This window comes from Ictalurus furcatus, chromosome 15 (assembly GCF_023375685.1).
Source record: "Ictalurus furcatus strain D&B chromosome 15, Billie_1.0, whole genome shotgun sequence".
Lineage (NCBI taxonomy): Eukaryota > Metazoa > Chordata > Actinopteri > Siluriformes > Ictaluridae > Ictalurus > Ictalurus furcatus.
Window position 1 is genome coordinate 579,303 of NC_071269.1, and position 17,403 is coordinate 596,705.

General features: G+C 39.2%; 1 protein-coding gene across 1 annotated transcript in view; it reads left to right on the plus strand.

The window, feature by feature from the left end:
- The window catches only part of itga5 (integrin, alpha 5 (fibronectin receptor, alpha polypeptide)), a 70,619-nt gene that overhangs the window by 14,263 nt on the left and 38,953 nt on the right, over positions 1 to 17,403 (plus strand). Inside the window, exon 2 of the mRNA XM_053643547.1 lies at positions 3,241 to 3,374. Coding sequence (XP_053499522.1) covers positions 3,241 to 3,374 — 134 coding nt within the window. The remainder of the gene's footprint in view (positions 1 to 3,240; positions 3,375 to 17,403) is intronic.

Genomic DNA, 17,403 nt, shown 5'->3' on the forward strand with positions numbered 1-17,403 from the left:
TGGCCATTCTCCTCATCAGCAAGGCGTTTCCACCCACAGGACTGCTAAGTGGATTTTTTTTCTTTTTCTTTCTAACAACCATGCCACGGTCACCAAGATCATTGTTCTCCATTCTAGTGTCTACTGAAGGACTTATATCCACATGATTATATTTATTTAGTTTTTTTTGCATTTAACTTCATTGTACCATGTTATTGGCTGATTGGGGAATTGCATGAATGAGCAGAGGTACAGACATTCCTAATAAAGTGGCCAGTGAGTATATATTTCGGTGTATGAGGCAAACAATTTCTTTAGTCAAAAAGATATGACTGGTTAGATTTAGTTAATTTCTTCTCCAAATGACAATTATCCAGAGTTTCTAGAGATTAGGTACCTCTGGGATGTTTCATCCCCTAGCCGGAAGAAAGCAGTGTTTTGTTTCCCACTTTAGGAAGATAAAAGTAGTGTTCTGTCTGTCTTTTTTCCACAACTTTGTGTCTAACCATGGAGACCATCCTCTGTAGTAGTTTTAAACCCCTGGACACTAGATTCTCTTTTTCAGGACTTGCTTACCTTTTTTCTTACTTTCTTTTCTTTCTCTCTCTTTTTTTTTTCTCTCTTTCCATCTTTCTATCTCTCATGTAACCTGTTTTTCTTTCATAAAACCTCCATTGAGATCTGTTGCTATATTACTTGGTCAGTATAAGGTTTTTGAGGTTACCCCAGTCACGCCTCACTGAGACCAGCCCAGAGGGCAGGAAAGGGCGTTCTCTTCCTGTAGGCTTACCCCATCCCCCCTGAAGCCCACAGTACTCCAGACCCCTTTCCCATGCCTAAATGGACTGGACTTAATGATGTTTAAAAACAAGAGTAAGCTTGCAGACTGTGAGGACTTCTGTTCTCTAACTACCCATGATCTTTTGCAGAAAAGACTTTCAAGTTTCAAGGCATGGCATGCAGGTTTCCTCATTTTGTAGCTTTCTCTCTTAAAAGTGCATTTTAGCCACCACCATTTCCTTTGTCTTGTTGAAATTGTGTTTTTTTTTTTTTTTTTTTCTTTTTTTTTTTATATCGTTACATAGAGATGCATTTCCTATATTGAACTTTATCTACATTAATTACATTAGCTTCCTGTGTACAGTTATTATTTTAAAAAAATCTTTTTTTTTATTGTTACCGTTTATATTCCTTGATCTACTTAACTGTGAATCAAGCATGGTCATTTTAGGTTGTTAAAATTACGATCCAATTAACATGCATACTGACAGGGCTGCCCCCTAATAATCAACTAATCCTTAGTCGACTAGAAGAGGCTTGGTCGACTAAATGTTCATTGGTCAGTTAGTTCCAGGAAAAAAAAAAAAAAGTGGTGAATGTTTAACTTAACGTGCATTTCTCTCTAGGCTCATCCGCTATACTGCGGAGATGTCTCCGCACTATCAACTTCGCAGCCAACACTGTAATTAAATTAATGTTATAAATGTTTGATTAGTCAACTAATGGCCTTTATGAATGACTACTAGTCTAAGAAAATCTTTAGTCGGTGTTAGCCCTACATTCTGACTAGATATGATTGGTCATAGAGATATGCCAAAGATGAATTTGTTGGTAGAATTGGTTTAAGGTTGAATGTAATACATTCAACCTTAGGATCACGTGTAGCTAGAAATAATCTTTCTGATCACATGGTTACTCTGGATGGACTTTCTGTTTCAACATGTACAGCAGTTAAAGACCTTGGAGTGATTATTGACTCCAGCTCCAACTCCATTTGATGCTCATGTAGATAATATTACTAGGATAGTCTTCTTTCATCTCAGAAATATTTCTAAGATAAGAAATATATTGTCACTACATGATGCAGAAATAGTAGTTCATGCTTTCGTCACCTCTAGATTAGATTACTGTAATGCCTTACTGTCTGGATGTTCCAGTAGGAATATAAACAAACTCCAGTTAGTCCAGAATGCAGCTGCTAGAGTCCTAACTAGAACCAGAAGATACGACCATATCACACCAATATTATCAATACTGCATTGGCTCCCAGTAAAATCTCGCATTAACTATAAAATACTGTTATTAACTTATAAAGCACTAAACGGTCTCACGCCACAATATCTAAGCGACCTTTTGGTTTTCTATGATCCGCCATGCCTACTTGGATCAAAAGATGCAGGCTATTTGACGGTACCTCGAATAGTGAAGGCTACAGCAGGGGGAGAGTTTTCTCTTATAGAGCCCCACAGTTATGGAACAGTCTTCCGATTAGTGTTCGGGACTCAGACACAGTCTCAGTGTTTAAGTCTAGGCTGAAAACATATTTGTTTACTCAAGCCTAACCTGACTAGATTCTATTTTACTACTTCCCAGTCCTAATAATCTTTTCTCTCCCTCTCTCCTTCTCTCGAGCCACACATGATTTTATGGAGATACTAGAGATCCTGATCCTTTCTGCCTCTGGATGGAGCTCAAATCTTCTCCAATTCCAGACTGCTTAGACTATGGCTGCTCCTAAGGCCATACAGACTTCATATAAATCCATAATGAACTTTTTCACACTATCTGTTGTTACCCAGATGAGGATGGGTTCCCTTCTGAGTCGGGTTCCTCTCAAGGTTTCTTCCTCTTAAAACATCTCAGGGAGTTTTTCCTTGCCACCGTCGCCACTCAGTGGCTTGCTCAGTTGGGATAAATTCACACCTTTAATATCTGTATACCGTGTTGATATTTCTGTAAAGCTGCTTTGAGACAATGTCTATTGTAAAAAGCGCTATACAAATCAAATTGAATTGAATACATTCTATGTAATATATTTAGCTCTAGGTAACTCTGATAAATAAGGGTCTTTTAGGCTTTCCATTATTTTCCTAATACATGAAAGTGTGAAAAGCCTTAGCAATAACACATACGTTTACAAATGTGATGGATAAAGAGCACTCTTATTATTCTTAGTATTCATTCAAGAGTAGGTGTTTGTGTGTACATATTCATATGTATATTTTCTAGTGAAAAGCTGTTGTGTAATGCCAGCTAATTTAACAGCACTTGCACATGCTATGTTGTGTAGTCTATAAAGTACATTAGTAACTATACATTTTCCAGAATACTAGAAAATATTTACTCTTTTTTTTTTTTTTTTTTTTTTTTTTCTTGTTGTACTTAGTAAATGTAAAAGTTGAAGACAATTCTGAAATCGTCAAATATCTTCTTCTTATTGTTTTATTACCATATAAATTAAGCTTCTTAATTCTTTTTCAGAGATGCAAGTATCATAGTTGGAGCACCAAAAGCCAACACCAGCCAGCCGGACATCAAAGTTGGAGGCTCTGTGTTCTACTGCCCATGGGGCCGTAACCTGTTTGAGTGCCACAGCATAGAGTTTGACCGGCAGGGTAAGGCTCACATACCTCCACATTTCTTTAGAAATTTCTAATAGATGTATAATTGTGTGAATCTTGTACATCTAAGGCGATCAGTTATATCATAAATGCCCCAACCCTGCAGTCATCAGGGCATTCATTGATGAAGAATGTACCTTTTGTTCAGCCTCGGCTCTGCCTCAGGTGGTAGAGCGGGTTGTCCAGTAATCTCAGGGTTGGTGTTCGATCCCTGACCCACATGCCTCCATATGCCGAAGTGTCCTTGGGCAAGACACTGAACCTCAAGTTGCCCTCATTGGCAGGCTAGTACCTTGCATGAGTGTGTGTATGGATGGGTGAATGAGAAGCCGTGTAAAGTGCTTTGTAGAGCCGTTAAAATTATAAGGCGCTATATAAGTGCACACCATTTACCATTACTAATTGTTTACCAGGACTCTAGTTCAAGTGAATTTAGTATTTAGGAATCAGGTTCCACATCCTTTCCTTAACAATTCCTGTGTTGACAGATACTCACTCTTTACTTTAAGCGGTGAGCCTGTGGGGACCCAGGGTAGAATAGGTTGCTAGCACACCCTTGCTGATTGTAAGAGGCGACAGATGGGGTGACTTGTTAAGCCATGAGTTGTGACCTGGGTCAGAGGAGATCCTGGTATTTGATGAATGAGGCACGCTGCGGCTGCCCCTGCTCCAGCACAATACTTTGGCTTGTATTTCACTTAGATGGGAGGTTGGAAGGGGCCGCTCCAACCAATTGGCTAGTCAAGACTTGCCCTGGAAATACTATAACCGCATAGAACAACTGGCAGATTTCCAGTAGGTGTTGGCTGAGGGTCAGCTGGATAATGCATATCTCTGACGTTCTTACCCGAATATACAACTATTATATCTTTGGCGCATACCCGGTGGATGTCTGCGGCCCTATGCGTCCCCTTGTTGGGGTAAGAGGAAGAGTAGGTATGGCGAAACAAAGTATACATAACATGGCAAAGATACAAACTACAAAAAAACGATTGCTAGACCAAAACATAGACTGACTCGGGACAAAACTACAGTATTTTCTCTAAAAGTCATAACTGGCATTTATCCAGATTTATCCTACTAGAGTCCTTACTCCCTGATATGCCACTATCTAAGCTGTCTCCGTTTGCTATACAGAAAGGTATCTCAAGAGTAGCAGGGATGGTGAAAGATGTCAAGAAACTGAGGTCTGGCCAGATACTAGTAGAATGCTCCAAAAAAAGTACAAGCAGAAAACCTGCTACGAGCAATTACACTTGCTGGTGTAGATTTTCCATCATCCATCTCTAAATAATAGCAAAGGAATCATTCGTACTAGAGAACATGGAAGAAATGGAAATAACTGCTGAGTTGATGTCACAAGATGTAAGCGGATTACAGTCAAGAAGGAAGGCCACATTATTAAAACAGGAACCTACGTCGTAACTTTTAACAGACCCTACCATCCAGAAAAAATCCCAATACGATACCCACGTGTACCTGTCGGTATGTATATACCAATCCTGCTCAGATGTTTCAAACGTCAGAAGTTCGGACATGGATCTGCAAACTGCAAAAACAAGCCAACCTGTCATAACTGCGGAGAAGAAAGACATGGAGAAGACTTCAAAAGACCGTTGAGATGCAGTAACTGAGCAGGGGATCACCCAGCCTCCTCAACAACCTGCTCCCTTTGGCTTAAAGAGAAAGAAATACGAAAGATAAAGTGCACAAAAAAAAAGTGAATTACATGGAGGCCCGTAAACTAGTGGAAGGTCTTTGCACCTTTAACTTGGGGTAATTCTTTGTAGCGGTCATAAAACCCCACCTGCTAACTGTTGAGGTCCAAACTGACTTGATGTGGATTAGAAATGAACCTCAAATTATTGAAGACTCCAAACCTATAACTCCAAATAAGAGCAAGACCATAAATAATCAAAGCCAGACAACGCTACAACAGATCCAAGTAAACCAGAGCGAAAACCCGACAACCAAGCAGCAAGATCCATAAGAAGCCAACCCCACAAAAAGTGAAAAAATATGTCAAGAAAATAAAGAGAAGAAGACTGACTCCCCAAAAGATATAAAAATGACAGAGGATAAGCGCTTAAGTAGCAGGAGCCGTAGCCGAAGTCCCTCCCTAAAAGATAAAAACAAAGGGCTCCCCTTTGTTCTCTCCACTTAAAATGGATAAACACATAATACAGTGGAACTGTCGAGGTCTTAAAGCTAACTTCACGGAACTACAATGCTTAACTGTTGCTCTCAACCCGCTGGTCTTTGAAACAGTACACTTTCTTAAATACCTACGGACCAAATAAGATAAGATAATACTTTATTAATCCCCAGGTGGAGAAATGAGGGTGCTTATTTCTCAATGCCTCTCAGCTAGTGCCTCTATATTAATAAGACACGACATTTTCCACAGTCACATTACAATAAACACGAATCTCCAAGCAGTAGCAGCTCGACTCACTCTGCACAAAAACCCAAGGTTTGTCAATAAATGTAAAAGCCTCATCAGAGCATGGAAAAAAGCAGGAAGAGTGTTTGATAAACAACCAACAATCAAATCTTACCAAAGTAAAAATCTGTCAAGCACAGGTATGAAGGTACATAAATGAAGCCAAAAAACAGAGCTGGAGGAAGTTTGTATCCAGTATGACAGTTAAAACATCAACAAAGAAAGTATAGAATGTGAGCCAGAGAATGGAAGGCAAAGGAGATGGAACACAAAGTACATTAAGAATCAAGATGCCCTACTAACCCCAAAACACAAAATGGCAAACATACTGTTACCTGTTCATTATCAAAATAAATAGCATCAGCAATGTTATAGGACCAAAAATACTGTGTCTCTATGATGATGATTGCATATGTTACAGGGGGGGAAAAATGAATACAATCAAAAGACAAATGCAATTATGCATAAATAAAATAAACAAGTGGGCAATGGAAAATGGCGTCAAATTCTCCAAAACCAAGACAGTAATGATAATAATGATCGTTTTTATTGATCACATACATATGCACAGTTAAATTCTTTTATTCTCATACCCCAGCATGTCAGAAAGCAGGGGTCAGAGTGCAGGGTCAGCTGTAATGTCAGCCAGTATGCATCCATTTCTGTATATACACAGATGGATCAAAAACAGAAAACAAAGTGTCTGCAGTTGCAGTAACCAACTGCCATCACTATGGCATTTGTGTCCCGGACCAAAGTTCCACATTTACAGCTGAAGCCCGTGCCCTACTCCTTGCTTTGGAACATCTAGGAGATACATAGGGACAGAAATTCATAGTGTATACTGACTCACAATCATGCCTACAAGCATAGGAATTCCTGAAGTGCTTAATAGTGGACATCTAATCAAAAACGATCTAATCTAATCAAAACAAACCAGCTATGAAGACACAATTACAACATAGTCTTCTGCTGGATCCCAGGACACAGTAGTATCTTTGGTAATGACCGAGCGGGCATGGCGGGCATGGCTGCCAAAAAAGACCTTACAGAAATAATCAGAGACTGCCGAAACACACCTTCAGACATCAAACCTCTGATCAACCAGTACATAAGCCAATTGGCAAGTGGAATAGGAAAAATACCCAAATAACAAATTATATTAAATAAACCCTACAGTTGGGGAAATATGCACTTACTTTAAATCTAGACACGACCAAGTGATGTACACCAGATGCCACATGGGCCACACCAGACCTACGCATGGATACTTTTTGAAAGGTGAAGAACATCCAAAATGCCAATATTGCAACTCTCCCTTGACTATAAAGCATTTTATTTTAGCTTGCCTTATCTTTAATGTTATGAGAAAACATCTTTTAACTGGACAAACTTTAAAAGAACAGACGTGTTGCACAAACATTTAACCCCTTAAACCAGATTTGACCGTTTCCCTTCCCTTTTAATGTTTGACTAATAGTTTATTTATATATATATATATAATATATATATATATATATATATATATATATATATATATATATATATATATATATATATATATATATATAATACACACACACACACACACACACACACACACACACACACACACCATATGATAGCCACTGAAGCTGATCTGACAATAAATCAAAATACTATTACTTTAAATAGTCTAATGTTGTGCTTCCTCTAAAGCTAGTGCATATCATTCTCAGCACACCTTGCACCTCCATGCTGGAGGCATGCATTTCAAGAGATCTATAGAAAAAAATGTTTTAAAGACGTGGAGAAGAACAAGTGCTCGAACAGAGTTACTGGAAATGCACATACAGAAATACAGTAAGCGCTGGGGCATTTGAATATGGCCTAGAATGTGATACTCTTCTGCTCTGTTGCAGACTAGAAATAAGTAAAAACATTATTATTCACATTTTGGAAGTTGGTTACTAGTGGAACATAAACCACATAAAGATGCAGACAGTACATGTACACTTCTTTCACATGTCTGAAACAGCAGATCAGTTGAGGCCTTGAGTCTTGATGTCGCTTCTGAGGTAATTTGTCAGAGATGCACTGTAGTGGTCATGTCTGCAGTGTATTCGTAGGTACTGGAGATGTCTCTGTATCACTCTAAGCCTGATAATGGGTTCCATGGCATTAAAAAAAAAACAAAAGACTATTCTAGGTCTGCTAATAAAATGCACAACCTTTAAATTTGCGGCAGGAGTTGAACGAAAGGAAATTGATTTTAATTAATTACACATTCTAGGATTAAATTATAGACATTACAGTGAACATGTGCTTCATGGCTTGTATCAGTGTAGGCAGGAGACACAGGGTTGTACTGGGCCAAACTGTTGAGTTCATCTAACATGTGTAAGAGAACAGTGAAATGTGTGCTGTGCCAAGTGAGGCCTTCTGGCTTGTTTCCTGGGGTATTGGATATATTGTCTGTAACTCGGACCCAAGAGCCTGTGCTCAAAGAAATGGGGGGGATTTGGGGGGGAAGTGGGTAGGGGGGTTCTTAATGGGGTTTGGCCAGACATACATAACGCATGTTACGTTATGACGGCAGAAAAATATTGGAAGATGGTTCTGCGTTGGCTGTAGCTGCAATCACTAGCATTAGCATTTAGTCATTTTTTAATTTTTTATTTATTTTTTGGGGGCTAATCCCCTTTTAACAAGGCCAGGAATGCTTGCAAAACTGAGGTCGGAACTGTAAATAAATGTAACAAGCTAATGAGCTTGGGCTCATTATAAATTTGAAGGAACATTTTATAAAACTATACGTTCACGTGCTTTGTGGTGAATAGCAGCAGATACTTCTTGAATTCTTGTTTATCAGGCTGACCTCACTATACAATACGGTTTCATTTCACTTTATTTTTGTCAATTCTTAAAGTAGGAGACGCCACATTTTCCCACAGACATTTAAATCATCTGACTTGACAGCTATGGCAATAATTGGAATCCATAGCTGATTGTCAGTCGTTTCAAGCTTATTGGAGAAGATAAGGTATTGAGAGATTATCTTCAACTTGAATTTTGTATTAAATTTGGCAGTGACCTAGTGGTCATTAACCTAACTCATTTCTATCTGAGACTGCTCTTAAAATCCTCAAATCCTACATCTTTCATGATGTCATTAAAGATCATTAACCTAACTCATTTCTATCTGAGACTGCTCTTAAAATCCTCAAATCCTACATCTTTCAAATGAAAGGTGGTTTCACAAGCCATTTAATCGACATTGCAAATGACCAACTACAGACCTTTTGGTTTATTCATGTTGAATCTAATTTACCCACCACTAACTCTTTCAAACACAATTCTCTAAAACCTTTAAATAACACAGTTCTATGAAGAAGTTTTTTTTTTTTCTCCAATCTTATGACTGTCTTGCGGTGAAAGGCTACTTTAGTTTTCTGAAATCTGCATAAATTTGCAAATCTGCATAAGGAAATGCACTTAGTCCTGTCCGAAGCTATTGGAACAGCAAGGCAAATTCATTCGTTTGTTCTATACACGAAAGATATTTGGGCTTTCAATAACTGCATTAAGCCTGCAACTCATTAACATCACCAATTTGTTGGTTTCTTCTTTTGTGATGCTTTTCAAGGCTTTTACTGCAGCCTCTTTCAGTTGTTTGTTTCGGGGGTTTCTCTGTTCAGTTTCCTCTTCAGGAGGTGAAATGCATTCTCAACTGGGTTAAGGTCTGGTGGCCAGTCTAAAACCTTCCACTTTTTCTCCCTCAACATACTGTTGAGTTGGCAGTATGTTTTGGATCATTGTGTTGCTGCATCCTCTCAATTAATTTGGATGCGTTTCTCTGTAAATTGGAAGAAAAATGTTCCTGTGAACTTCTGATTTCATTCTGCTGCCTCCATCGTGAGTTACATCATCAGTATAAATTAGTGGGCCTATTTAAGATCCATTCTTTCTCATCCTTTCACCACACTTTAGCCTTTCCCTCACTTTGGATTCTCATATCTGTATTGAATCATGTTGCTCATGAGTGGTTTGCATCATGTGGTATGGCCTATATTTCTGCACTTGAAGTCTACTTCGAATGGTGTATTGGGACACTTTCACCCCTGCCCTGTGAAGGTTGTTGATGAAAGCTGAACTGATCTCACTCTGCTCTCCATCTCATCTCTTCTGTGCTCACTGTGCTTCAACATTTCAAATAGTTTTTGTCCAAAAACTGCCGTCGTGTTCTCCGGGCCAAAAAGGAAAAGGACCATCCAAGCTGTTATCAGAGTCGGGTCCAAAAGCCAGCATCTGTAGTGGTATAGGGGCGTGTCAGTGCCCATGGCATGGGTAACCTGCGCATGTGTGAGGGCATCATTAATGTAGAAAGATATGTACACATTTTGGAGCAACATATGCTGCCATTCAGTGCAGGACAATGCCAAACCACATTCTGCCCGGATTACAAGTGCATGGTTGTATAAGCAGAGAGTGCGAGTGCTAGCATGACTTGCCCTCAGTCCTGACCTGTCTCCCATTGAGAATGTATGGTGCATTATGAACTGCAAAATAAGGCAACAGAGGCGCAGTGCAGTTGTGCAGCTGAAGAAATGCGTAATGGATGAACGGGGGAAAATTCTGCTTGCTAAACTTAACCAACTAGTGTCTTCAATTCCCAAATGCCTAATAAGTGTTATAAAAAGAAAGGGCTTTGTTACACAGTGGTAAACATTTGACTGTCCCAACTTTTTTGGAGTGTGTTGCAACGAGTGCATATTTTCAAAAATAAATTAAATTCACAAAGTAAAACCTCAAAGTGTTAATAATGTGTTTTCAGTATATAGTACAATTGAATTTTCAAATGACACGTTTTGGTCATGATGGAATGATGGTGGAGGACTTAAAACATGTGGGAACAAGAAGTTGGTTGAGGGAGAGTTTTTAAAAATGGTGGTGAAGACTGGTGCTAGTGGGTTAACGCAGACTTTTAGCACATGGCCGGGGATGTTGTCCAGGCCGCATGCTTTTCTGGTATTAACTTTGTATAGCACCTTCCTCACATTTAGTTATGAAATGAACAGTCCTTCCTCTTCCCCAGCTAGATCTAATGGTTCATTTATCTGGTCTGTGCTGGTAGCCTCAAACCGTGAATAGAAGTCGTTGTTGGTTAAAGAGGCACTGCCATTGTTTATGGTGGAGGTCTTGGTTCTTTAACTATTCTTTGGTAGAACAAATTGTGTGCTTAGGGTTGTTGTCTTGCTGCATGACCCATCAATAATGGCAAACTGTCCAGGCTCAGATGTAGCAAAACAGGCCCAAACCATGGTACTACCACTACCATGGTTCACAGATGGGATAAGGCTCTTCTGCTGGAATGAAGCATTTTCCTTCCTCCATACTTGATGATTCTAATTTAAACCAAAAAGGTCTATTTTGTGCTCCTCCATCCACAAAACATTTTTCTATCAGCCTTCTGGACTATCCCCCTAACATACACAACTAATAACCCCCTCCAGAAAACAAGCTCAAACCCCCCCCCCCCCCAGCTTCCTGGCTAATGTGGGTTTCATGTACTATAGACAAATGTATCAAATGTATATTTATTTTGTTTTCCCAGAAGGCGTTGGCTAAGGGTCAGTCAAGCAATGTAATGACTTTACAGGGTTGCTTGAGTATACCACCCCTATATCCCTGATGCATATCTGCAGGACGTCCACAGCTCTGTGCATCCCCTTGTTGGGCTCTGAGGTGGATGGAGAGTAGGGATGATGAAACAAAATACACGTAGACATGGCTATTAAGCAAACCCACAAAAAAGGATGCTGGATCAGTATTTAGATCTTGATTCAATAAATAGGGATTCTGTTTATTTGTAATTTGATAACTGGCAGAGAGTCTAGGATTACAAACCTCTATCACCAGACTTGCCCTTTACCAAGCTATATCCTTTTGCTATACAAAAAGCATCTCAGGAATAGCAGGGACAGTCAAAGATGCAAAAAAGATGTCTGGCCAGATTTTGGTGGAGTGCTTGAAGAAGGTGGAAGCAGAGAATCTTTTATGTTCCACTGAATTGACTGGTACTTGTATGGCCTTTCCTCATCCATCTCTGAACCAGGGTTTCTGTTGACATCAAACAAATAATCAAAAAACAAGATTGAATTATTAAAACCAGCACCTATATCATGACTTTCGATAGGCCACAACCACCAGAAAAGATTCTAAAAGGCTACCAAAGAGTACACACTATGGTGCTTCAACTGCCAGAAATTTGGTCATGGACTAGAAATCTGTAAAAACAAAGCTATCTGCTGCCAAAAACCAACAAAATGTTGCAACTGTGTGGGTGAACATAGTGCCTCATCAAAATACTACCCTGTCTTGGTCAAAGAAAAAGAAATCCAGAGAATGAAATGTTTACCCTGATTTTACCCCAAATTGACCTTCCTTCCTTTAAAATACAGAGATCATTTGCATCCATAGTAAAATCTACATGAACAGTTGAAAGCCATACAGACTTGACCTAGATGAACAAAGGCAAACCATAACCATGTCGTCCCCCCCCCCCCCATCTGCAAAAAACAAGATAATAAGCACTCAGAATTCAACCATACACAACATGATCCAGACCAGCTAGAATGAAACCTCATCAAGAGAACTATCTATCTAATAGTAAGAGTACAATTAAATGAACCCTACAGCAACCCCATGGAAGCCAAGAAAATGGCCTGAGCAAAACTGAACACCCAAAAGATCTTGAAATGGCAGAGACTGTGGCCTCTTGCATACAAAGCCTCTCACCTAAAGGCGGGAATAAATTGCGAGTACGTGTACCGCCTACCTGATGCAGAGTAATATTATTCAGCAGAACTGTTGTGGTCTTAGAGCCATCTTCACAGAATTGCAGTGATTAGCTGCTGTTTTTTAACTCTCTTGCCTTTTGTCTTCAGGAGACCCATCTGGTACCAAATTGCTGCATTGCCTTGAAAATTTTTGCAACGTTCTGTGCTTTTGGCCCAAAAACACAACATCCCTCTGGTGGTACAGCCATCCCTATAAGATATAGTCCCATTGCAGTGGACACCAAACTACAGGCAATAGCAGAACAATTAACACTCCATAAACCCATCACACAGTGCTCCATGTATGTACCACCTGATGACTCTGTCAAGAACCTGAATTATTTCTCGATATCTCATGGCAAGTATGGGGCAACCTGTGTGGGAGGGATCACTTCACCCTGATTATTACCTTGTCTGATTATAACCAGACATGCAAAAAAAAGAATGCAATGATGGTAGCTTAAAAGAGTTTTAAGACAGATCCTCAATATATCCAGGACTCAATGATGTGAATCACAGACACTCTAATATCAGTTACAGATGAAGTTATCCCAAAGACACCAGGAAAACCAAATGAAGATGTGATCCATGGTTTGATTTAAAAACTGTAAATACGCTATTGAGGCCTGTGTGTGTGTGTGTGTGTATGTGTGTGTGTGTGTGTATGTATGTATATATATGTATATATGTATATGTATATATGTGTATGTATGTGTATATATATATATATATATATATATATAAAAAGCAGAAATGTTCTTTTAACTGACACCCAACAACAGAGAATCTAACTAAAGTTTAAAATATGTGGAGCACAGGGCCAAAGAGTTACCAATGCAACAGAGAAACCAAGTTGGATGCAATTTATATCAAGCCTATCACTAGGCTGTGGTTCAGATGGTAGAGCGGGTTGTCCACTAATCGTAGGGTTGGCGGTTCGATTCCCGGCCCACGTGACTGCACATACCGATGTGTCCTTGGGCAAGACACTGAACCCCAGGTTGCTCCCCCAAGTTAGCACCTTGCATGGCAGTTCTGCTACCATTGGTGTGTGGGTGAATGAGACACCGTGTAAAGCGCTTTGGATAAATGCGCTATATAAGTGCCGACCATTTACCAAATAGACCAGCAAAGAAGGTTTGGGGTATTTGAGTAAATTAGATGAAGAAAGCGTACCACAAATACAACATATCAAACATCTTACTTACCACAAAACATAAAATGGCACACCTAGCTTGCAGAGACAGCCAAAAAGAGATCCTCAATACAAAGTGCCTCCCTGAATTCAAAGCAATACATGTACAGGAAGAAAACGTACGACTTGAGTTCTACTCAGGCAATACAGAACAATATAACCAGCCCTTCTCAATGGAAGAACTCCTGAACTCTATAAAGGAGTCCCGTGATACTGCTGTTGGGCCGGACAAGAGTCACTGTCAGTTTATGAAACACCTCTAGCACTTCAAGCACAGACAGTACACCTAGGGTGGGTAATAATTGTCTTGTCTGAAAGTTAGAATCAGACAATAAAATAAGTAGAATCAAGTGTGGCTTTAGACAGTGCAGGAGTGCACTAGATCACCTTGTTACACTAGGATCTTATGTATGCGATGCCTTTATTAAAACAGAACATACTGCAGCTGTCTTTTTTGATCTAGAGAAAGCATATGACACAACATGGAAGTATTTCATTTTAAAAGACTTTTATCAAATGGGTTCTAATTTTTTATTTTATTTTTATCCAGTAGGCGTTTTAAAGTCGGTGGGCTCTACCCTCTCAATCTTGCACACACACGAACTGGGAGTACCTCAGGGAACCATTCTTTCTGCTACCCTTTTTATTATTAACCGTGTTGTAAAATCAACAGTATTGTTAATGTGATTGGGTCTAATATATTGTACAGTCTTTATGTTGATGATCTCTCTCTGTATTTGCTACAAGGGGAAAAATGTGAATACCATCGAGCAACAACTACAGTTATGCAGAAATAGAATCCATGTTTGGTCGGTCAATAATGGGTTAAAATATTTTTGAAAACAGAAACTCTGTACACACTTCTGTCTAATATGAGCACACGAGCCAGAGCTGTACAAACATGGAGATCACATTATGGCAGTAATGGAGGGTTTTAGGATGTCTTTTAAACAACAGACGGTCTTTTAACTCACATGTGAAATGCCTAAAGGACAGATGCCTTAAGGTTTTAGATATTATAGAGGTGCTGAAAAAAACAAAATGGGGTGCAGACTGTACATTTAATACTTTGCCTATACAGCCTATCATACATACAATTGCTGGACAATGTGCATGGTACTGTGACTTGCCTTGGGAGAATTTAGGACCTCTCCTGTTCAGAGCCTATATATTGAAGCCAAAGCACACTTGCTGAGTTACAGATGCTTGAAACTGGCTCTTCAGTATACAACCCAGCTTAAAACAAATCAGTAAAATCCAGTGTACCCTCCAGTTTTTCATCCCGAACAACTACGTTTGTATGAGGCCAGACGAAGTGCATTCTTCCGTTTGGGCTACGTGTAAGACCCTATTTAGAAAACCTGGACCTTAACGTAAATCTTAACCTGAACGCATTTCTGCTCTATATCTATCTTTTGATATGTCTTAATAAAAAGGCAATAACTCACCCAGTTATGTACCAGCAGCAGTTCCTCAACAGAAGAAGCAGATGTCTTCATCACATACCTATATACACTAACTGGTTCAAAGTAGACCATCGTGTATCTGTTGTACTAGTAGTTGGACAGCACCACCATGGCGTCCACATTTCAGGACAAAGTTCTGTCTTTACAGCTGAGGCCTGCACTTTGCTTTTATCCCTGGAATATGTTGAAAATGCACAACATAATGTTTTGTACCGATTCTAATCCTGCCTACAAGCCCTTGAATCCATGAAAACAGATCACCCCACAATAGTCTGTATCTTAACCAAAGTGTACCTTTTACAGAAACTGAACTCCAGCATTGTTTATTTATGGGCTCTCTGGCAATGAGCAGGTGTACTTATCCCACCATCAGACCTCAGACTGATCTTGAACTCCTATATTGTAAGAAATTGGCAGTTGAAATAGGATGAAAATGAGGATAACAAACTGTATGAAATCAGTCCTGTTATTGGCAGAAGACTTTCTTCCTTTAGACTGACTCTTGCACTCAGACTGTATACACAAAATGTTGCATAGGTCACTCAAGACTAACACGTTTTTATTAATGGGTGAAGCGGCACCATCCTGTCAGTCATGTAGAACTCTTCTGACTCGAAAGCACATTTTATTGTACTTTATTGAGACAAAGGTATTACTCAGTAAGGTCTTTTAAGATTTTTCACAAGGGAACACCAGAAAGGGTTTTCGAATTTTTATCCCAAATTAATTTGAAATGTTACATATAGATGCTTACCTTGCTCAGTGTGAAGTATTTTATATTTAAAATTTTTACTTTCTAAAATGTCTTCTATTTAATTGTTAATTTATTTGATTGCCTATTCATTTTGTGTACCTGTTCCTATGTATATCTACCCATATATTAATTTGTACATTTTTAGTCATTTAATATTTATAAACTTGCTCCTGCCATGAATATAGCACTTGATGCTGAGGTTTTCACTGGTGCATCAGAGCCCAAACACTTCTCTGTTTACACATGGTCTTCCTTAGGGCTTCTGTCCACAAAGTGAAAAGAGCAAACATACAGTCGCCTTGGTGGTTTCATTAGATTCAAAGCTTTTAACCAAAGCTGGAGTGCTTCTTCATATTTAGGAGGGGGCTGGAGGTCCTATGGCGTCTCATACCACATTCAGCTGTGGTGCACTGCTCTAGTTTGTGGTTAAAACATACCTGCCTAAGACTCATGAGCATCAACAAATCCTCAGAAATCTCCTTTGCTCATACCATGATACATTTCCACAAACATGTTGTTAAGATCAGACATTGCTCACTCACACCTGATTGCAGTCTCATTTATTGAAAATGCCTGATTCTAATTTCACCTTCAAATGAACTGCTAATTGTAGAGGTTCACATACTTTTGCCACTGATGGATATGTAATATTGGATCATTTTCCTCAATAAACAAATGACCAAGTGTAATAAGTCATTTGTTTAATTGGGTTCTATTTGTCTACTTTTAAGACTTCGAGTGAAAAGCTTGTTATACACTAAAGACATTTGTGTTTGAGATCAAAAGATGAAGATCAGAATTTCAGCATACATTTCCTGATATTTACATCTTGATGTGTTAAACAACTCAGAACATAGCAGCTTTTGTTTGAATACACCCATTTTTTCAAATGATCAGAAATATTGGAACACATTGTGGAGAGGTTCTTGTTAAACAGCAAGGGTGTCCTGGTAGGTTGATTGTTTAAACAATTAGTAGCTCCTAATGTTTACTTTTGGTTTAAGCCCTGGATTTTGCCTGTGAAGTCTGCATTTGTTGGGAAACAGGGTAACCCAATATAAAGACCAGAGAGCTGTCTATGGGAGAAAAGTAAGACAGTTTGAAGCTGCAAAAAGAGGGAAAATCATTCAGAGCCATTGCTCAAGCATTGGGCATAGCCAATACAACAATTTGGAATGTCCTGAAAAAGAACGAAACCAAGGGGAAAACAAAATAGGTCAGCCAAGATAAACAGCAGTTGATAACAGAAACCTTGAGAGCTGTGAAGAAAAACCCAAAAACAGTCAGTGATCTCAACAACCACCACCACAGGGCAGGGGTGCAAGTATCACAACCCACCATTCGAGA